The sequence below is a fragment of the Hipposideros armiger genome, unplaced genomic scaffold (assembly GCF_001890085.2).
Source record: "Hipposideros armiger isolate ML-2016 unplaced genomic scaffold, ASM189008v1 scaffold_242, whole genome shotgun sequence".
NCBI classification, from domain to species: Eukaryota; Metazoa; Chordata; class Mammalia; order Chiroptera; family Hipposideridae; genus Hipposideros; species Hipposideros armiger.
The window spans coordinates 340,947-364,025 of record NW_017731592.1 but is presented as its reverse complement, the minus strand read 5'-3'; the positions used below and the strand labels follow the sequence as shown (position 1 = coordinate 364,025).

Genomic DNA, 23,079 nt, shown 5'->3' with positions numbered 1-23,079 from the left:
GATACCTTTATCAAGAAACGACGTGGTCCCTTTTACATCCTTAGACTGGGAAAACTACAAAATTGATTGTAGTGTTTCTAATGTAATACTGTCGATTGAATTTATATCTAGCACCAGTGTCAAGTTTCTGTTGTACTTTAATTGGAGCTAATGAGGTCCCAATGGCATTTGTTGGTATTGTCACAAACACCCATCTCAATAACTCTGAAGGTCCCTAGGAGGGGTCTGCAACTGGGCTCAAGACAACTGTCCTAGGAGGGTTCACTGGATTTATTTTGGTTTCTCTGCACTGTAGTGGCAGCCCAGCATATCCCATCGACAGTTTTAGACTTTTCCTAGCCTATTATGCTGGGTATCTGCTACTCACATTGACAAGTGGAAGTGGTGCTATAGGCCAATAACAGGACTGGCAACTTGGCCCCAAACCCCCAGAATAAGGAACTTCTTATAGATGTTTTCTTTATACCCTCCATGACACCAGCACTATCCTCAAACTAACCTTGACCTCTGAGGAATACTATGTTACTCTCAGACTAGATGATCACAAAGGCTGCATAAGGTACAGCATTAGGCATAGAAGTCAAAAGCAGCATCCACATTGTAAACTACATTTTCAAGAAATATATTCTATAAGTGACATATTTCATAATGTACAAAACTATTTGATATTGCTTTTACTTACTTTTCACCTATATTCAAAGTAGTTTTAGAGAACAAACTGGGGAGAGGATAAGAGGGAATTTCCTTTCATACTTTAGTAATAAACTCAAATGTTACATGAGCTTTACATTCACACACACACACACACACACACACACGTGCGCGCCCTGTATAAGCCAACTTGTTAACAGCTACTTGCATAGACCAGTAGAAGGAAAGGCCACAAAATAATAGTTGCCTGGGTGTAAGGATTATACACAATTTTAATCTGTATTTTCTAGTTATCAGATTAAGAAAAAGTATGTTACTTAAGACCCAATAGGGTTTGAGATCAAAATAGATTCAAGTTGTTTGGCTTCAAGAGTAGCAGACCAGGGAAATGCACATGACAAGCTTTGTTCAACGTAAAGGATTAGAGCTGAGTGTGGGAGACCCGGGGTGGGGAAAGGACTGACCTTGCTACAGTGAAACCAATGCCTGACTCTATCGGCAGGCCCATACCGAGACAGATGGGACCTGGGACACTTACCAAGACGTTGAGTTCCGAGCTGGCCATGAGCTCAACCAGCCTGGGCAGGACGCCTGTGTCAACCACTTGGCCGATGCGCTCGTTGCTGCCTTCGGTGAGGTAGGACAGGGCCCAGCAGGTGTCAGAGAGAACCTCGCTGTCTTGGTGCTGCAGGAGGTGGAAGAGGATAGGCAGCATCTGCTTCACAGCTTTTGGGCAAGGGTACGGGTTCTTGTTTCGGCACAGGTTGGACAAGGTCCATGTGACGTTCCGCAGAAATGTAATCTGTAACAAGAGACTGCTTCCAGCATCGGTGCAAAGATGCAACGCATGCGGTGGCGTGTCCTTGCCAGCTTTGATTAATATTACTGCGTTTGAGTGTCAAACAGGAGTTTGTCCTCAGTAGTGACGGACATGAGGGACGCCGAGGATGAGCTTTATGCTTTCTACTCAAATGTTTGATGGAGGTTTCCTTAGTCTTCAAAATGTCCTTCCCCACCCCACTCTGTTGATGACCTCATATCACTTTTCATTGGCAAATCAAAGATGGAGCAGGAGTGACTTGTTCTTCCCACCAGTCTGTAACCAACACGTCATAACCACACTTCTGATCTTCTATTTGAGGATCAGCCTCCCTACCCTGCCTGCCCCTGGATTTCATCACTTTTCACTTTTAAAGATTCTGTCCCCAGGACCACCTCTCCCCTGGATTGCTCCCATCAGTATAGAGACACACTCTGCAACCTTCAACCCTGACCTGTGGCACCTCTCCAGCCATCACCCACTTCTGTTTCTGAGTCCCTCCTCAAGGAGCCATCTATAGTCACTACCTACCTTGTAGCTTCCCATCTATGCTTTTGGTTTCTGCCCCTACTTCTTAGTTAGTGATGAAATCAGCTCTTTCCAAGTCACCAAATTCCACAGCTGCTTTCCCGCCCTAAATTTACTGCCTCTCTCCGTTGTATTTAGTAGCCAGCCATTCCCTTCTTGGCATCAAACCTGGTTGTCTGTTGTTGAATGGACCTTCTTCTCAGTGTTCTTGGCTGGCTCTGCCTGACCTATGAATGTCAGAGCCCCCAGGACTTGGTCCCGGGCTCTCCTCACACGCCAGCTAGGTCAGGGGTTGGCAAACTTTTCTATAAAGGACAAGATGGTAAACATTTTCAGTTTTGCCGGCACATAGGGTCTCTATTACTACTAGTCAACTCTGCCATTGTCACGCTACAAAAGCCACAGACAATATGTATGTCAATGAATGGGCATGGCCGTGCCTCAATAAAGCTTTATTTACAAAAGCAGGCAGCTGGCCAGGTTGGGTTTGCTGACCCCTGTTCTAGTTGGTCTTAACCAGCTGAATGACACACGTGTGCACAACTATTTAGAGCTGCATATCCACCTACCTGATGCTGCTGCCATGGTGTCTCTTACTTACTTCAACTTAAATGGACAACTAAGCCTCTAATTCCTTCTTCCCTCCTTTGTCCTCATTTCTCTAGGAGGACAGTTATCTAAAACCACCAGAATCTGGGGCATCCTTGCTTTTTTATGTCTCCCTTGTATGTTTTGTACAGTGGTGTCCCAGGTCCATCAGCTTCACCATCTCCCTCTGCTATCACTCTACAATAAGCAGCCAGAGCGTCTTTCTGAAAGATTGGACCACTTCACTGCCTGCCTTGAAATCCTTCAAAGGCTTCTCTGTGCCACCGGGATGATGGCCAAGTCCCCTGGCCCAAGTGCCATCTCACACTGCTCTCTCTTACAAAACCCGTGGTCATGCCAGCCTTTTCTGGGTCTAACCATGTAGGTCTTTTCCCACCTTGAGGCCTGGGTATGTATTCCCTTGGCTTTTGGAAGCTAACTTCTCTTCATTGTTGTTTGAGGCAAAGCTAGAACTTCTAATCCAGGGAGTCCTCTGTTGTTGCCACATCAATCAACTTTGACTCTCAGCTTCAAACCTAGACCCTGTTACCTAAGAAAAGAACTGGTGAGCCACCAATTCTGTCTGTGCCCCTTGAATGGAGAGCTTAGTCATCTACTTCTGCAGGAATGTAAGCTTAGAAAAGCCTTCATGGACTTCTTCCAATGCCCTCAAAAGAAAGATCAGTGCTCCTGCCTGCTGAGGACACATTTGGATCAATTTCTATCCAAAGTGATAGTTAGTCCTTGGACTTGTTTATAGTTGCTATCACAGGGGGCAGCCAGCAACCACATGGCCTCGAATGGATTTGGAAGTACTTCCCCAATTTCCCAACTTTGGGAACTTCCTACCGAGCTAGGTTTTTCTAATTTAAAGATGCTCACCGGTATGTTTGATGAAACCAGGGCCAGCAGATGTGGGATGGTGTTGCTTGCAATAACCAAGTCTCTGAATTCTGGGCCATCACCTACGAATAGATAAGAACATGACCTTCAAAGAGGGAACGAAGAGAATCCTGAGGTCTGTGACTAGTTTTTAAAAACTGTGTGTAAAGGGTGAGAGGCCAAAACTCCTTCCTGGGTTGGGCAAGTAGACAGGATATTCCTGAACGAGATCCAGTGTCTCCAACCTGGGGACTGGGGGATAGGCCTGAGGTGAAGAGCAGGTGATGAGCAGGCACCACACAACAGCAATGGCCATGGCGCAGTCTGTGGATGCATAAAGGAGCCAGCTGACTGGGCCCAGGCAGTGCGCTAAATGCTGTTGGCCTGTCACAGTGTGGTTCTCAGGAAGACAAATGCCATTATAGACTAAACTGTCTTCCCAGAAGATCTTAGCACAGGACAGTCACTTCCAAATGCAACTCAGAACACAGCCTGGGAGATGGATAGGAGCTGTCATCAGCTATCATACCAATTTTAGGCCCTAGAAGTCTCAGTCTGTGATTCTTCAGCCATCAGGGAAGGCTTTTACATTATACCACGGAATTTTGCCGGTTCCTTACTGAACCAAGCAAGATGAGAGAAAGTCTTTGCAATCGATGCTCTATTTCTGCAAGCACTTAAAAAGGCAGACTGGTTTTATACTCTGTGTTTGCTAATCCCAATATCTGAAGTTTGAGGTTTAATCAGATTGTTTCTGCTGACTCAGTCTTGGCGGGGTGTAGATTCTTTGAACTTGAAAACGCTTATCTTTGGTTGATCTTACAATGTCAAAATCCTGAGAAGCCCAATTGAGTTCGTTTCCCCCAGAGAACATTTTATTTATATTCAGCCAGGAATCCTGGACCCGCCAACCCTGTAGCACTCACTCCAGCTCGGGCTTTCCTGGACCACGCAGGGAATAGAGCATCAAGTCCCAAATCTATAAGGCCAATCTTAGGATGGTATTTTCAGGGGAGACCTTTACCCACAGGTAAGGAAACGCTTGTTGTATGTTCCTTTGGCAACTTTCACTGGAGGTAGAATTCTTTTAGGGTCCTGGTTATGTAAGGGTCTGTCATAAATCCCCATCCTGCATGAGCCAAAGGCTTGTCTTTGTTCCTGAAGCCATCAAAACCTGAGGCTGTAGGACCTGGTATTGGCAGATGTCCCTCGGTAGCCTGCAGCTTCTGTACGTGTGGCATTATCTGGTTTTAGCTTTAATTTTTGGCCTCTGAACTTGACTCAATTTCGGAAAAGCCTGTTGTACTTTCCCCAGCATTTCTAGGCACTTAGACTTAAAGTATGGAGTTCACAATACTAAAGGAATCCCATCGCATGCCATGTGCCTGGCCCACTATTTTATTAGCCCCCTGAAAGGAGAGTCTTACCTGCTATATTACCAAGGGCCCACACTGCCTGTTCAGACACAATCATATGCGCGGAAGACAGAAGCTCAACCAAGGGCTGGAGGGCTCCGGCTTCCACAACAGCTCGAGTCTGCTCTGAAGTCCCTGAAGCAATGTTGGTCAGTGCCCAGGCGGCCTCACACTGCAAGCAGGGGTGAAGTGATGCCTTCAGGAACTCCACCAGCCTGGGGATGAGTCCTGCTTTAACAATCAGGTTTACAGGAGGGTTCCTTTCCCGGGATAGCATTTTCCTTTTCAATGAAAGAGAAAAGAAAAAAACACGAGTCACATGAATCAGGTATTAAGAACGTCCTTTCTAGATGTTCTTGGCATTCCTAACTATCACATGAGACAAACAGCTGACCAGAGCCACTTAATGTCCTAGACTTTAGCCTATAGCACTTTGCAGTGATGAAGCAACGTTTTCCCTTCAGGTATTATCTATCACTGAGATTCCTGTAGCGGCCGATTTAAATTAAGCAATTCATCTCTGACAACACTTGTGTATCTTAAATTTTCTCAAGGACAGTGTAGAGGAGATACTTAGTCTCACTTTTGGATAGACTAGCCTTTTCTTATATTGTGTGGGCATTTTGCCACTGCCAAGAAGCCAAATAGGCCGCCGGAGCTCATTTCTAGCTATGAACCTGTCAATAGCAGAAGTCTGTTTGGCGATACCTGGTTGCCTGGGTGGCCTGGAAACATAGATCTGGATCAGAGGCATTCACACCATTGATTATTTCTTGCAGGGTGAGGCTGACCTGCAAGGAGACACACATTCATGTCAGGTGTCTGCCAAAAGGAACCATGAAGGGCATCTAGTCTAGCCATCTACCTGATTAGAACAGGCTGGCTTGAAGAGTATGTCCCAATCTGCGTGCTGGTCTATATTATGGGAGGGAAAAGCATTTGGGGGTGTCATAGGTCTCACAGATCTCTGGGACACTCCTCATGCTCTCAGGGACAGGTAATTCCTATCATCACTTGCATCCCCAACTCCTTTTTTATCACATGCAGTAAGAACATGCTAGTGGATGTCAGCAAAAATGGCAAACGACCTCCAAAAATTCTCTCCTCCATAAATGCAATAAGAAAACTGACAATAGTCAGAATCAAATTTTCAGAACTCTAGAAACTGACCAAAGGCTTTCAGCAGTTGTTTTATACAAACCTAAAAGAGTTTTCCTATTCAAGAAAAATGTCTAGATTTAAGTAAGGACAGTGAGCACTGTGGCACTTTGCCTTACCTTATTCCCACCTACACCAGCTTCATGGTAGCCTTGAAAACAAACAGCTCAGCAGCCACTGGAGGAGGCAGAATAGTTGTTGCTCCTTTAAAGTCTCATTCTCAGAGAATTATTATTTGACCTGTCTGGTAGTTTCCTGGGAGATCCCATTTGTAAGATTCACTTTATTTGACTCATATGTCACACAATGCACAAGTCTTTTCCCTGAGGGTATTTGTTAAAAACAATTAGAGGAAGATGTTTAACTTCACAGCTGCTTGGGGGAAGGGGGGTGTTGAATAACAATTGGGGCAAACAATAGACCAACCAAGAAACTTAAAAGGAAAAGCTAGGAAATGAGATGTTCACAGTGGCTTTGAAAGCTCTGACATAGTCCTGAAAATTTAGAAAGCCATGTGCATGTATGGGACTGCACATGCTTACAAAAAACTGAGAAGGCCCTGAGCTCTCATCTCTGATTGACTTTGATAGTCTGTGCAAGCAAGAAGTGAAGGTTTAAGACAGGGTTGTCAACTGCCTGGCTGAGTGTTGAAGGCATGTCCCAACATGTACATAGAACACCATTGCAAAAATGGGGTGAATTTTTGGTTCCAAGTTTTTAAGAAAATCTGTCCAATCATTAGCTGACCACTAAGTTGACTGAGCAGAGAACTCAGTGACCACACATAAGAAAACAGACTTTACAAAAGCACTTCAGAAGTCACTGAACAAAAAACAATAACCAGCAACAACTAAAAACCCTGGGCAAGGGGGATCTGATGTCCAAAGTTGCCACATTATATTGGGTAGTCGGAAAAGTCATGACGTATTTTGTCTGTTTTTCAAAGGTCATTTATTTATATAAAGAACAAAGATCAATCAATGATATATTGCCCATTTTGTTCAATAACCTTTTGCCATCTTTCAGTGAACTTCCTAATTCCTCACTCATAGAAGGACTTGTCTTTATTTGTGAAAAACTGAACAAGGTGCAGGTTTATAGCCTCATCTGAATTGAACGTTATACCACGCAAGGAGCTTTGAATAGAGCGAAACAAGTGGAAGTCTGACAGCACAAGGTCAGGCGAGTATGGTGGGTGTGGCAACACATTCCATCCAAGCTCCAATAATTTTTGACGGGTGATCAAACTTGTGTGGTCTCGTGTTGTCATGAAGGAACACAATTCCTTTACTATTAACAAGCCCTGGACGTTTCTGGATGATGGATTCGTTCAAACTGTCCAAATGTTGACAGTACACATTCGAGATGATTGTTTGGTTCCTTGGTAGGAGCTCAAAAAACACACCTTTAAAAATCCCACCACACTGAGAGCATAACCTTCCTCTGATGAATGTCTGTTTTTGATGTCATTTGAGGCGAATCCTCACGTTGGGACCAAGACCGTTTGCGCACCATATTGTTGTAAACAATCCACTTCTCACCACCAGTTATGAGTCGCTTCAAAAAATGGATTGTTGGGCCGGCCGAGTGGCGCGATGGTTAAGAACTCACTTGGGATGCCAGAGAGCCCCGGTTCGGATCCCACATATGAGGGCCAGTGACACTGCCCTCTACAGCTAAGATGCTGAACAACAGCTCAACCTGGAGCTGGGCTGCCAGGAGTCGCCGGCGAGGGCATAGGCTGCAGCCCCTGTGGCAGTGGGTTGTCATGGGCTACCATGTGCAGCCAGCAGCCAGCGTGAGCGGCCAGCAGCCGCAGTGAGCGGTCGTCCAGAAGCCGGCGACTGATCTGCCTCGCCAGAGAAGAGCGCGATGATGGTGCCAACTTGGGCCAGTGAAGCGACATCCTCCACAACTAGATTGAAGAACAAAAAACGACAGCAACTTGTCTGTTCCCCTTCCCCCAATTCCCCAGCACTGTTCCTATCCCCCTAATTCCCCAATAAAAATCTTTAAAAAAAAAACAAAAAACAAAAAATGGATTTTCCTCATGTTTAATGAGCATATTGCAGATGTTTATATGCGCCATCAAATGAACTTCTTTGAGCTTATGCGGAATCCAAATAATGAGCTTGCTTACGTATCCCAGCTTCTTCAGGTGGCCGTGAACTCTTGAATGATGGATGTTCAATGTTTCTGCAATCTCTCATTTCATGTGATGTGGGTTTGACTCGATCAATGCCTTTATTTTGTTGTCATCAACCTCGGTGGGCCTCCCTGTCCGAGGAGCGTTGTTGAGATCAAAATCACCAGCACGGAATTTTGTGAACCATCGTTGGCACTGATGTTCTTGTAGAGCATTGTCATTGTAAACTTTATGCAACTTTTCACAAGCTTGATGCGAGTTCTTCCCTTTATGGAAGTAAAACAGTAAAATGTGGCAAAAATGCACAGATTGGTCTTCCATCTTCAACTTGTTGTAAAATCTCCAAAACTCAACCAAATCACTCAATTTTTTTTAGAATGAAGCTAGAACTGTCAGCTGTCAAATGACATAGCAATAACATAGATGCGAATGACTCTAGTACTTCCAAAAATGAACTAGTGCCATCTGTTGCAAACATGCGTCGTGACTTTTCCGACAACCCAATGTTATTGAAAATGACCAGTTGTCTAAGAAACTGCAGGATATGTAAAGTATGGCATGTACACATGAAAACAAAGCAAATCAATAGAAACTGCCTCTGAGGAGCCCCCAAATTGATCTCACTAGACAAAGACTTTAAATATGTTCAAAATAAAAAATGAACAAACAACATGTCTAAAGAACTAAAGTATGAGAATGATGTTCCACCAGATAATATTGATAAAGAGATAGAAATTATAAATATGAACCAATTAGAAATTCTGGAATTGGAAAGTACAATAACTGAAACGAAACATTCACTAAGGGGCTCAAGGGCAGATGTGAACACACAGAATAAACAATTAGTAAACTTGAAGATAGGTCAAGTGAAAGTATCCATTGTAAGGAAGATAAGTAAAAAAGAATAAAGATGAAAATTAATAGATTCTTACAGGTATGTCAGACACCATCAAGCATACCAACATATGATAAACAGGACAGAGAAGAAAGAGAAAAGGGCAGAAAGTATATTTGAAGAAATGATTTCCAAAATCTTACCAAATCTGATGAAAATCAATGTATACATTTGAGTAGCTCAAAGAACTCCAAATAGGAAAAAACCAAGAGATTCCCACTTAGACACATCATAATCAAAGCCAAAAACAAAGAGAATCTTAAAAACAGCAAAAGAGAAGCAATTCATTATGCCTGAGGCCTCAGTAGGATTAAGAGTTGATTTACCACCAGAAAGCATGGAGACCAGAGAGCAGCAGGATGACATATTCTAAATACTGAAAGAAAGACTATCAAGCAATAATTCTATATGCAGTAAGCTATAATATAATGGAGAAATTAAGACATTCCCAGATAAACAAAAACTAAGAAAATCTGTTTAGAAACCCACTCTACAACAGAGTTCTTCAGGTACTAGAAACTAGACAATAATTCAAGTCACAGTAAGAAATCAAGAACACCAGTAAAGATAAATATATTTGTAACTGTAAAAGACATAAACATATAAATATGTTTTTGATTGTAACTCTTTTCTATATAATTTGAAAGACAACTGCATAAAGCAATAATTATAAATCTATATTGATGGGCATACAATGTATAAAGAGGTAACTTATGTGACAATAAGAGCAAAAGGAGGTGGGGAGGGAATGAAGCGATATAGGATCCATTTTTGTATACTATTGAAATTAGGTTGGTATAACTCCAAACCAGGTTGTTTTAAGATGTTAACTATCCCCAGGACAAAAAACTAACAAAATAACTTTTAAAATATAGCAACAGAAACAACAGGAAAATTAAAATGTTTAACTAGAAAATATTTAGCACACAAAAAAAGACAGTAATGGAGGAATAGAGGCACAAAAAAGACATAGATAACAAATAGAAAAATGGTAGACATAAATCCTGTTTTTATCAGTAATTACATTAAATATAAATACATTAAACACTCCCAATAAAAAGCAAGGATTGGCAGCATGGATTTTAAAAACATGATCCAATTATATGCTGTCTATAGGAGACACACTTTAGGTTCAAAGACACATATGGATTTAAAATAAAAGGATTGAAAACAATATGTCATGCAAACAGTAACCAAAGAGCACGGAGCGGGTATATCAATATTAAAATAAACTTTAAAACAGAAGTTGTTACCTAAGACAAACAATGGAATTTTATAATAGTGAGTTCACCTATCAAAAAAATATAATAAAACGTATGTACCTATCAACAGCCCTCAAAATACATGCAGCAAAAACTGACAGAACTGAAGAGAGACATAGAGGATTCAACAAGGACAGTTGGAGACGTCCAACTCCCCTCTCGATAACAGATGGGACAACTAGATATACTATCAGCAAGTTATTAGAAGACCAACACAGTACAAATCAACCAGACCTAACAGACGTCTACACTAAGGAACAGCAGATTGCACATTCTGTTCAGGGGCACGTGGAATGTTCAGGATAGGCCATGTGCTAGGCCTTAACACATGTCAACAAATGTATAAGGACTGAAATCACGCAAAGTATGTTCTCCAACCCAGTGGGATGAAATTAGAAATCAATATTAGAAGAAAATTGGGAAATTCACAAGTGGGTGGAAATTAACACACCCCTAAATAACCAGTGGGTCAAAGAAGAAATCACAAGGGAAACTAGAAAATTCTTTGAGATGAATGAAACAAAAACAACATAAAAAAACTGATAAGATACAGCTAAAGCAGAGCTTAGAGGGAAATATGCAGCCATAAATGCATATAATAAAAAAGTAGAAAGACTGGGGAGGGCCTAGCTCGCGCCATGGAGCTGCGGAAAATATTATAACACAGATGGTTGTGAGTAGGGCTGTGGCTGCTCAACCCCAACCACTGCACCATGGCCGAGGAGGAGCTGGAGGCGCTGCTGAAGCAGAGGTGGCCGAGCTGCAGGCTAAGCACTGGGATCTTGATAATGCAGCACAACAGGAAGCAAAGCACAGGGATGCAGAAATGAGAAACAGTATCTTAGCCCAAGTTCTGGGTCAGTCAGCCCTGGCCCGTTAAGTAACTTAGCCCTTGTAAAGCCTGAAAAAACTAAAGCAGTAGAGAATACCCTTATACAGATGGCAAGATGTGGACAACTAAGTGGGAAGTTAACAGAACAAAGTTAAATTGAAATCCTTGGAAAAGTAAGTCAACAAACAAAAAAGAAAACCACAGTTAAATTCAACAGAAAAAAAAGTAATGGACTCTGATGATGATTACTGAATTTAAGATTCTTAGACATTGGAGCTTAATGGAATGATTTTAGGACAGATAATGCTAGGCAGAAGTTAAGATCTGATTGAATGTTTATGCATATGAAAATCAATATAGTACACCATATTAATAGAATACAGAGGAAAAATCACCTGATCAGCTCAGCAAATGTAGGAAAAGCATTTGACAAAATTCAGCACCCTTCCATGATTAAAAAAAAAAAATTCAACAAACTAGGAATAAAAGGGAACTTCCTTAACCTAATAAAGGCATCTACAAGAGAACCCACCACTGGCATCATGATAAAAGACTGAAAGCTTTCCCCTTAAGATCAGGAACAAGACAAGGATGGCCACTGTTATTACTTTTATTCAACATAGTATTGGAAATTCTAGAGAGGCTAAGTAGGCAAGAAAAAGGAATAAAAGGCACCCAGATTGGAAAGGAAGAAGAACAATCACCTCTATTTGCAGATGACATGATCCTGGATGTAAAAATCCCAAGGAAGCTACACACACAGAAATTTAGAACTAATAAACAAGGTTCAGCGAGGTTGTAGGATTAACATACAAAAATCAATTGTATTTCTATACACAATGAACAATGCAAAATTAAGAAACCAATTTAATTGACAGTAGCATTAAAGAGAATAAGATATTTAGGAATAACTTTAACAAAAGTGTAACACATACTGAAAATTTTAAGTGAATTTAGAGAATAAATTCAAAAATATCCCATGTTCATGAATTGGAAGACTTAACATTGTTAAGATGGCAATACTCCACAAATCTACAGATTCAATGCAACCTCCATTAAAATCTGAGCTGTGTTTACTGAAGAAATTGACAAGCTGGTTCTAAAATTCATATGGAAATGCAAGGGATCCTGAATGGCTAAAATAATCTTGAAAAAGAAGAAAGCTGGAGGACTCACACTTCCCAATTTCAAAACCTACTACAAAGCTACAGTATTGTGCTGGCATAAAGATAAGCATGTAGGTCAAGGGAAGAGAATTCAGAATCCACAAATAAGCCATCATATTCAGAGTCAACTGATATTTGACAAGGGTATTAAGACCATTCAGTGGGGAGAGACTACTCTTCAACAGGTGGTGCAGGGACAACTGGATATCCACATGCAAAACAATGAAATTAGATCCATACTCACACCACTTACAAAAACTAATTCAAAATGGACCAATGACCTGAAGAACTAAAACCATAAAACTCTTAGAAGAAAACACAAGGTAACTATTCAAGACCTTGGATTAGGCAATGGATTCTTAGATATGATACCTAACGCACAGCAACCAAGGAAAAATGTAGATAAACTGGACTGCTTCAAAGTTTAAAAACTTTATGCTTCAAGGATTCTATCAAAACAGTGAAAAGACAACCCACAGAATGGGAAAAAATATTTGCAAATCATATATATCTGGTAAGGGTCTAGTATCCAGAATATATAAAGAACTCTCACAGCTCAACAATAAAAAGACAAATTCCTTGATTTAGAAAATGGGCAAATGGTTTGAATAGACACTTCTCTTAAGAAGATTTACAGGGCTGGCCAAGTGGCTCAGCTGGTTAAGAGCTCGCTTGGGAGCGCCAGCTCTGAGCAGCAGGGCCCCGGTTTGGATCCCACATGAGGGCCAGTGACACTGCCCTCTACAGCTAAGATGATGAACAACAGCTCAACCTGGAGCTGGGCTGTTGTGAGTTGCCAGCAATGGCGTGGGCTGCAGCCCTTGCTGCAATGGGCTGCTGTGAGCTATGTGAGTGGCTGGCAGCCAGCGTGAGTGGCCGGCAGCGGGGGAGAGCTGCTGTGAGCCACTGTGAGCGGCCAACCAATGACTAGTGACTGATTGCCTCACCCAGTAGGGGTGCAATGATCATACCAACATGGGCCAGTGAAGCGACGTCCTCCACAACTAGACTGAAGAACAAACCAGCAATTTGTCTACCTGTCTGTTCCCCTTCCCCGATTCCCCAATGCTGTTCCCCTCCCCCAATTCCCCAATAAAATCTTAAAAAAAAAAAAGATTTACAAATAGCCAATAAGCACATGAAAAAATGCTTTTCATCATTAGTCATTAGAAAAACATCAAAATCACAACAATATAGCCCTTTGCACCCACTAGAAACTATAATCTAAAAATAGACAATAAAAAGTATTGGTAAGAATGTCAGAATACAATGGTGCAGCTACTTGGGACAAGTTTGGCAGCACATTTGTTTCCTATTGCTACTGTAAAAATTGCCACAAATTTAGTGGCTTAAAACAACACAATGTTGTTCTCTCACAGTTCTGGAGGTCAGATGTTCATAATCAGTTTCACTGGACTAAAGTCAAGGTGTCAACAGGGATGGTTCCTCCTGGAGGCTCTGAGGGGAGACTGTTTCCTTGCCTTTTTCCAGGTTCTAGTGGGGCCGCCTGTGTTCCCTGGCTTGTGACATCCTCCCTCCATCTTCAAAGCACAGCCCACTAATCTCTGCTTCCCTCATCATATCACCTTCTGCTCTGACTTGTCCTTCATCCTTCTCATTATAAGGATCGATGTGATTACACTGGACTCATCAGATAATCCAGCATAATCTCCCCATCTCAAGATCCTTAATTGTCTATAAAGACCTTTTAGTCATACAAGGTAACATCCCCAGGTTCTGGGGATTAGGAGATGGAGTCATTTGGGGGCCCATTATTCAGCTTAGCACAGGTAGTCCCTCAAAGAGTTAAACATAGCATTACCATATGACCCAGCAATTCCACTCATAGGTATATACCCAAGAGAATTGAAAACATGTCCACATAGGGGCGGCTGGTTAGCTCACTTGGTTAGAGCTCAGTGCTCATAACACCAAGGTTGCCGGCTCGATCCCCACATGGGCCACGGAGCTGCACCCTCCACAACTAGATTGAAACAACTACTTGACTTGGAGCTGATGGGTCCTGGAAAAACACACTGTTCCCCAATAAAATGAATAAATAAATAAATAAAAAGAAAACATGTTCACATAAAAACTTGTACATAAATGTTTATAGCAGCATTATTTGAAATAGCCAAAAAGTGGAAACAACCCAAATGTCCACCAACTAATGAGTGGATAAACCAAATGTGGTCTATCCATACAATGAAATATTATTTAGCCACAAAAGGAATGGAGCAATGATACATGCTGCAACATGGCTGAACCTTGAAAACATGATGCTAAGCAAAATGAGCCAGGCACAAAAGGCCACATAGTATAAGATTCCATTTATAGAAAATACCCAGAACAGGTAAATCCATAGGGACGTAAAGTACATTCGGGTCACCAGAGACTTGAGCAGTGACTCCTTAAAGGGTATGTGGTTTCCATTTAAGGTGATGAATATTATCTGAAATTAGCTAATGGTGATGGTCACACAACCTTGTGAATATACTAAAAAACACTGACTATGTACTTTAAAAGGGTGAATTCTGTGGTACATGAATTAGTTGTTTTTAAAGGCATGCTAGTACAGGATAGAAAGGAAAACAACTCTTTCATTTCACAGTTTCATCCTCCTTGGGTTGGGGGCCTCTTAGGGACCATTCTAGACAAATGAAGCTAAGTAGAGATATGGTGCTGTCCTGCGGCAATTTAGAGAATGGTTACAGTCACTCTGTTCCATGGCCAGTAACACATCCTCAGGTCCACCTGCCCAAGCGGCACCCATCTCTGCTCTCTAGGAGCCTTAAGCCTAGCAGAGTGGATAGTTAAAGTGAGACACAGACTGTAGTGGATCAGAAAAGGCATGTAGATAGAACACTATTGGAGTTCTAAGAAGGGAAACCTCCTGGGCAGGTTATTCTGGAAAGGATTTAAAAAAAAACAAAAAACGGTATTGGCCCTGAAGTCAACCCCAGATTTGTATTGAGCGAGTTTAGCTGGATGGAGAAGGAAGACAGAGGGAAGCAGTCAAGTCCTAGGCAAGTCTTGAGGTATCTTGAGGAGGTGCCTCTGGTGAGATAACCTTAGTGACCCTCATTTCCTGTTTCCCGCTGAGTGGTGGCAAGTGAATTTTCTATTAGAAGTAGCACCTTCCCATTAGAACACAGATCCCAGACTCACAGCCACAAAGATAACAACCCTTAGCTTTCAGACAACACCAGTTTAACTCTAACCATGATCTCTCCACTGCTTTCCTTCAAGACCCTCAATTAGAGCTTGCAAGTTCTGAATCAAACATTTTCAAGCCGGAGAAACTTACTAAGGATATATTTTACACATAACTGCTCTAAACGCCACGTTCCAACATACCCCTTTGGTTGGTTGTTCAGAAGCTGGGTCAGGGGAGAGACTGGTGATATTTCTTCTCTTTAAGGCTTGCTCGTCTTTCTTGGCCTTCCGGAGCTGCAGGCTGACCACTATCCGCTGTTGCCGCCGCATCTAGGGAGGGAAAGCAAGCAAGCAAGCGCTGGAGCCCTTAGAGCTGGGAAGTCAGTCTGTTACCCCATTTAGCCTTCAGCATGTGCTTCAAAGCACCGGATTTCATTTTACAGATGCAATAGGCTGGAAGAGTTAAGGTCACACAGCCAGTAAATAGTCTCGGCTCGGTTTACCTCCTCTGCTTCCTCCTACTACACTACGTCTAGAAAAATGGTCAACCTTCCTCCCCAAGTAAAGGAAGGTCACGGACACCCTTGGCAGCCCACTATTCTCAGCTGTGGGGACATCTGAGCAAAGCCTCCCGTCGCCCTGAGTCTGGGCACATCATCACTGGTGCTGATTAGTTCCCGAAGAGCAGGCCTGGGCCTTCCAACTGTGGGGCTCTGAATGGGACACCCCAGCCCACATTTCCCCAACCATTGTCTCTGTTAGGGAATCACTCTCTGGGTCATTCAAATCTTGATCCAGTCCCAAGAGTTTTACTTGGACACCAGACTGAGGGAGATTAAAACAAATCAGAAAAAAAATTATGTTTTTCTCCTTAAAGCAAGTGAAATTCAGACACTGTAGTTTTGAGAATCCTCGGGAAATGATCTGACCTATATGGATAGATGAGTTTTAGATTAAAGACTTAAGTATTAATTTAAGGAAGTTTATATGTATTAGATACTTCTGGTTCCTTCAACAAGCCGTATCCTTCTTGATTGAAAACAGTGCCATTATGGTGTTATCTGGCAACTCAGGGACATCTGGGGGCCCAGGGAGCCCATTGAACTGTTGCCCCATCACTAAGTGTCCCCTCCCTGTGGATTCGCCCTTCTCACCTCCTGGCCCTGCCCATTGCTCTCCACAGAGAGGGTTCAGTTCCTTTGTTCTAACTGGTCTCCTTTCATCTGTAGTGAGCTTGGAAGCCAGACTGCCACGCTTGTTGGAAAGGGTGTAAGAGTGATTTGGCTCTGGGTGGTATCCTCCCTGCTAGCTGTGTGACCTTGTGCCTCTCTCGTCCGCAGCTGCCTATCAGATTCCCAAGATGTACCCAACCTTGTATGATATGACTGTCAAGATACATAGATCTAGTACCCAGAGCTAGAGCCAGAAAACTGAGACCAGAGAAACTGAATGAGAGTTAGAATCCACACACAGCACAGGCTCCCTGCTCCTGCTCTTGTGCTCAGCCTAGCAGCTGGAAGAACAGTCTTGACTTTTCAATTCCAAGTCCTATTTCTGCAAGGCACGCTTGTTGGTCCTAGTGTATTCCAAACCTGTTAGCTCCTTGGGAAGCCTCCTGGACGTGAGTGGCTGCAGGTAAGCACCTGTATGCCAGGCATTTGATGCTGCTATCCAATCCCTAAGAGGCAGGTATCAGCCCTGTTTTATAGATGAAGAAACTTAAGCTCTGAGTTAACAGGTTCAGGATCACATGGACACCTTGATTTTAGTGCATAGTTGCCTGACTCTTAAGTTCTTGAGTTTTTGTCCTCCTCACCATCAATTTTTTAATTATGACAATTTCAAACATGCAGAAAAGTTGAAAGAACTATTTGGTGAATACCCACGCACCTATGTACAATGAACACTTTGCTTTGTCATTCTCTTCTCCCTGCACCCCCACCACCTTCCACTCCATTTTTAATGTATTTCAACCCTGTGCTTCCTACTGTCCTGGTCCTTGACAGAGTGAGGGAATTGCTTTATACTCACAGATGCATCTTTGCCTCGGTACTTAAATTTTCTCTGCCTCTCTTCTGAAGCTTCTAAAGTTGGCATGTTGATTGGCAGAAGTAAACCACCTGTAAATAGGACCATTAAAAAGAGATTTTCAGGGCCTAGTGTGTGGATTACTATATGAAGACCATCAGTTTCTAAGCCCTTAAAGGGCTTACAGTGGAATGGAGAGCAGACTCAGGAAGTCCACTTCCATAGGCACCGACATGCCAGCTCAGTAGGTGACGAGCACTGTGGGAGCTCAGAGGGGACCAGTCCTGGGCTGCAGGAGGAATGGAAATCTCAAAGGCATTTAGCCTGAACCAGGCTAGGATAGGCTGGAAGTAAAGCACTGAACCCTTCCATATGACTGTCTCCAAGGAGTTCTGTACAGAGCAGGATGGTGGAACCCAACCAGACTATGATAGGAAGATGGCCCTCTCCTCCCACACCCAACCTACCAGCACATTGGGTCAGGACAGTCTCAAGTATGACCCACTCCTTTTAATTCTTCGGTAGGCTGCCTCCACCCAGGACCAGGCCATCATCATCATCTTTCATCCACACTACTGCAATTGCCTCCCAGCTATTCTTTCTGCTTCTACCATTGCCTTATTCCAATCTCTTCTCTACACAGAAGCCATGTGATCTTTTAGAGAAAAGATTCTGATCATGTAATTCTCCCCACTTAAAAACCCTCTACTGGAGGCCCACTGACCTTAGAAGAACACTCAAGCTCCCTGTGATGCCCTGAGTGAGCTGGCCCCAGCCCACTTCCTCTCCAACAACTCTTATTACCACCCAATACTTTGTTTCTTGTGCGTCTTCCTTCCCCTACTCCCCAAAACAACAGGACCATGTGTGTCCTAGGTATGATTTCTTGGCCTCTTCACAAAGCATGGCATATAGTAAGTAGGTACTCACATATTTGTTGGATGAGGGTGGTGGGTGATAAGGTCACAAAGGGAGTTGGCCCCCAATGAAAGATTATTAATATCAGGCCAGATTTGAACTTTCTACAAGGCAGCAGAGAATGACATTACTTACATGTGCATAATAAATATCTGTCTGTTTCCAAGTATACAGAATGGGCCAGACTACCTTATGGAAAAGAGAAAGCTAGATAAAGACCAGAGTCTATTGACTCTATTGAGTGTACAACAGCTGAGAATGATGTGGGTAGGAATGACTAATTTAGACCTGTCAGTTTGGAAGGGATCGTGTAGACAACTTGGAGAATTTCATGAGCAGAGAACTAAGACTGATGTCTAAGGAGATGAGCTCTATGTGAGACCAGAACAAGAATGGAGGCTTGGTGACACTGATTAGGGCCCAAGAGAATGAAGAACCAGTAAGAGACCAGGAGAAAAAATGGAATTTGAGACAGAACAGAATATAGTATCAAAGACACTTCCAGTACCAGTAGCTACAAGGCCAGGGACAAGTCCCCAAGCAAAAGCGCTACCAGTCAGCCACAGCAAGACAGGAGAACACGTCATCGGAGGCTGAGGTTTCATTGTAGTGGCTTTGCCTGTTTTAAAGCATTAGTCTCCTTAGGAGCTTAGGCAAGAATAGTCTACAACTTGTTTGAAAATCCGCAAATGGGAAATGCCAATTACTTCCTGGAGTTGACGAATCCCCCACCCTCCACAACCACCAGCACAGCCCAATCTGGGGAGGAGGGCAGTGATTCAATGGTTCAAAGGAACCCTAAGGAAGCTTTCAACCATTTAGTTAACAGGGTCGTGTTGGCCACTTCCCCCATCGCCACCCCACCCCCCATGTAGAGGGGACCTCAGTGACATCCATGGTCCCTCAGTGGCTATGTGTTTAAAGCAGGGGAGGCACCTCATGGAAGCTGGCTTAAGACAATTTTAGGTTTTAGGTTAGTTCAATTAAAAGTTCAAGCTGGAAGCGGTTTTACCTCCCACCACACATCAGAAAGAGAGACCTATATTGCAGGACAATTTTAGCCCTGCAACATCAGGCCAGAGAGTAACCGTGTCCTATCCTTTCACCTACTTTTAAGTAAACTCAAATTCTGCCCCATAAGGAAGAGTTGCTTTTAATGAGCAAAAGGTAAATCACTGCTATTAATTACAACACACTTTAAAACACCAGCTCAGAAGAGGCTGTAATAACCAGTTTCAAGAGGATTATCAGTTGGGATCCGAGGTTAGAGTTTAATGAGAAGCTATATCCTACATTTCCAAGAGGTACGACATATAGCATTTTATAAGTCTGGAGTAGACTAGTATTCTGGGACTATTTCAGGGAGCAATGGCCAAAACACAATAGTTACATGCCAGGACTGTTGGACACTTAGGATTAAATGAAGCAACATTAATAGAAAGGTAGAGATAGTCCCATTTTGCAGGTGGGGAAACCATACTAGACATCATGTGCCATAGAGCCCCGGAGTTCCCATAGCTGTCACACATCAGAGCCAGCACTTCTGCCCAGGTCTGCCTGATTCCTGTGTGCACGCTGTGAGTAGGCCACTAAGCTTTGCAGCCAACACTGTAACAAGATCGATTAGGAGACCACCAAGTCACCACTATGGCATTAACACATGGGGTGAGATCCTGGAAACTAGGAAAGCACGTGTTTTAGGCCATGGAAACTATGGAGGCTACCACGCAAGTGTCCTGTTATATGTTGCCACCTCAAGGCTGTCTCACCCACTGTAAGTAGCAAAACAAGCTCAGCTTACATGACTCTCTGAATGTGCATGAGAGGCCAGTTTGGTAGAAGCAGATAAAATGCTTTTGCTTCCGGAGACACCCAAAGCAATGCCTAGTTCTAGGACCATTGCTATGGGAACCATTCATCCTTCTGCCGCATTCCAGAAGGTATGGCCATAAGGAAATTTGGAAGTGGATCCAGGGGTTCAGATGGCTGCCACCTCCCTCCAAATCAAATATCAAGTGGAAGGCTAGTATGAGATGGCATAAGTAGAGAGAGCTCAGCTGCAGATCGCTGGAGGTCCTCCCCACTCCCTGAGGCATCTTGAGGGAGCAGTTTGAAGTCATGGGCTTGGCCAAACCACTTCATTTGGGGGACATTCTGCAAAGCCAGCTGCAAAGCAAATCCTTCTGGCTTTCACAGGCTTCTCTAGTCACAGCTCAATGTGTGCTTCTTTCTCCTCACGCTGCTATTTGAAGCGTCCAGGAGAGCCAGCTACCATGTCATCCTGTACCCGCAGCTTCTCTGAGTCTGAGCTCAGAGAAAGCCCAGCTGGTTCTTTAGGCCAACATCACCAACTTAGGGGCTTTATCTACACACACACACCCCAGCCTCAGGCCAGCTCTGCTGTTCCCCACACTTTGAGACCCCGCCTTGGCTGTGAGGTGGCAGAAGCCTAGCTAAGGGACCCTGGCTGAGACTTGTTAATGGTCCTGAGTCCCTTTCTCTGGTTAGGGCATTACAAGCCATTTTGGGTTTTTTCTATGCTTTTCTAGATGTAGCCAATCTTTGACTTGTGAGCATGTTTCATGAACGGAGAGCTGTGTTAAATTAAGATATATATATATCTCATCATCCACGAGTTGGCTTCTCTAAAGCAGTCTTTTCTGATTTTAAATTAACACACTTCAGCAATGTGTTGAGCATTAACTCCCAATAACCTCACTCTTCCTCTAAGTTAACCTTTAAATAGTCACACCACCCCCTGCAGGCCCCAGGGCTCCATGTGCTCCGAGAAGCTCATTACAGGAAAGGATCCTGATATACAGTTTGGGGGCCTATTTGTCCACTATGCCTGTACCGTGGACATATTTTCACATCAGTATGTTCAGATATACATCACTAACAAACACGTCTTCAAAGTGGGGTTTGTTTTAAACTAAAGAGGAATATTTTTTGGAGTGAGGCCTTATTCCCCAGGAAGGGCTGAGCTGACCTCTGCTCCAAGGTGCACAGGTCTGCAAGCGGGCACTGCCTGGGGTGGGACCCTGGGGTGGGAACAGGACCCCACCTCAGCATTTGTTGGCTCCCACAGGGTTTTGCCAACATAGACAAGACAGGCACAGACGCCACGTTTGATGCAAAAGGCACTGCCGGGCCTCCCTCCGCAGCTCATGCTGGCCCAGAGGGGAGGCAGGTGTCCCAGCAGAGGAGGAGGCAGGAGACCAGGTTCTTTTCCCGGTGATCCCACCTCCAAAGCTTGGGAAGGCTTTGTGGAAGGGGACAGAGTTGGGTGGGCGATTCCCAGAGGTGACCATGTCCTGAGGGATGTTTCAAGGAGAGGAACACAAGCAAAGGCGTAGGGCACACAGACCCACAGGCTGCTGTGTGGGTACGCATGGCTCCACACACCCTGCAAACCCCCACCTGGGCTCTGTGGAGTCATGGGCACCTGGCACCTGTCACATCCTCCTTACCCATCCCAGAAACAAGCCAAGAGCCCCTGAGCAGCACAGTTCTGTAAACCGAGGCTGATTCAACAAGGAGAGGCCCAGCCTCTGTCTGGGAGCCATTCCTCCTGGCAAGCCACTGGCTGGGGGTGGGGGGATGGAGAGGGGTGGGGCAAGACCAGGGCACCTCACCAGGGTCCCAAACAGCTTCATGGTCATTACCTGAATGAGAGCAAGGTGTCTGATCAGTCCCTAGACAGCGGGCTTGGGGCACCACGGCCACACCAGGAGCTGCTGGCACCCACTTGTCACTCACCGGGCAGGGAGCCTGAGCCTCTAGCCGCCTGGTCAGCCTTAAGTGCCCTCAGCAGGTGGCAGGTATTATGGGGCATTTGGCCTTCCTTCCCCACAGGCCTGGTTTCTGACTTAAGTCAATGGTTCTTAGCCTTGGATACACATTGGAATCACATGAGGAGCGCTGAACACCTGGTACCTGGGCCCTCCGGGCCCAGAGACTGACAGAGTTGGTCTGGGGGAAGCCCAGGTCTCCAGGTGATTCTCGTGTCCCAACAAGGTACAGATGGGGAGCCTCGGAGGTGAGTCGCGGCAGCTGCAGCCTTCTGAGATCCTCAGATGAGCTATTCAAGGTGAGGGGCAGGGAAGGGTTTGTATCCTGGGTGTTTGAGGCTTCCAGGATCTGGCTAGATTGAGAGGCCTCTTCCTAAAGTTGAGTATTAGGCTTAAATCCACTCTTGAACAGTTAACAAATGTTTATTCTCACAGCAGGCAAGGAGACAGGGTGGTGGGTCCACTTTGTATTGAAATGGAAATAAGAATGAAATTTCATGTAAGTATTCAAAAGATATTATATTTATTGAGTCCCCTCTGTGTATCAGGCCCAGACATGCAATGGTGAACCAGATGACCTGGTCTCCATTCTCCCATCAGGAGCAGAGATGGGCCCTCCCAGAAGAGTGGGAGCAGGACAGCAATAGGTAAAACACATGGCAGGGGAGTTCAGGGAGGGCTTGCTGGAGGAGGTGGTACTGAAAACAAGTCCTCAGGAAAAGCAGGAGTTAATGGCTGGAAAACTGAAAAAGATTCTCCAGTCTGAGGGAAAGGCACCGAGGCAAAAAAAATGGCCACAGTTCTCCTGGGAACACAGGCCGTTCAGGATTGCCAGAGAAAAGA

General features: G+C 44.0%; 1 protein-coding gene and 1 pseudogene across 1 annotated transcript in view; one reads left to right on the top strand and one right to left on the bottom strand.

Annotated features, from left to right (window-relative positions):
* Positions 1-23,079, bottom strand: part of KPNA7 (karyopherin subunit alpha 7) — a 41,040-nt gene that overhangs the window by 7,877 nt on the left and 10,084 nt on the right. Inside the window, exons 2-7 of the mRNA XM_019655560.1 lie at positions 17,531-17,619; positions 15,701-15,829; positions 5,593-5,675; positions 4,897-5,165; positions 3,470-3,552; positions 1,190-1,453 (exon numbers count right to left, since the gene is read on the bottom strand). Of these exons, the coding sequence (XP_019511105.1) occupies positions 1,190-1,453; positions 3,470-3,552; positions 4,897-5,165; positions 5,593-5,675; positions 15,701-15,829; positions 17,531-17,596 (894 nt within the window). The 5' untranslated portion in view covers positions 17,597-17,619. The remainder of the gene's footprint in view (positions 1-1,189; positions 1,454-3,469; positions 3,553-4,896; positions 5,166-5,592; positions 5,676-15,700; positions 15,830-17,530; positions 17,620-23,079) is intronic.
* Positions 11,059-11,429, top strand: LOC109389759 (programmed cell death protein 5 pseudogene; annotated as a pseudogene).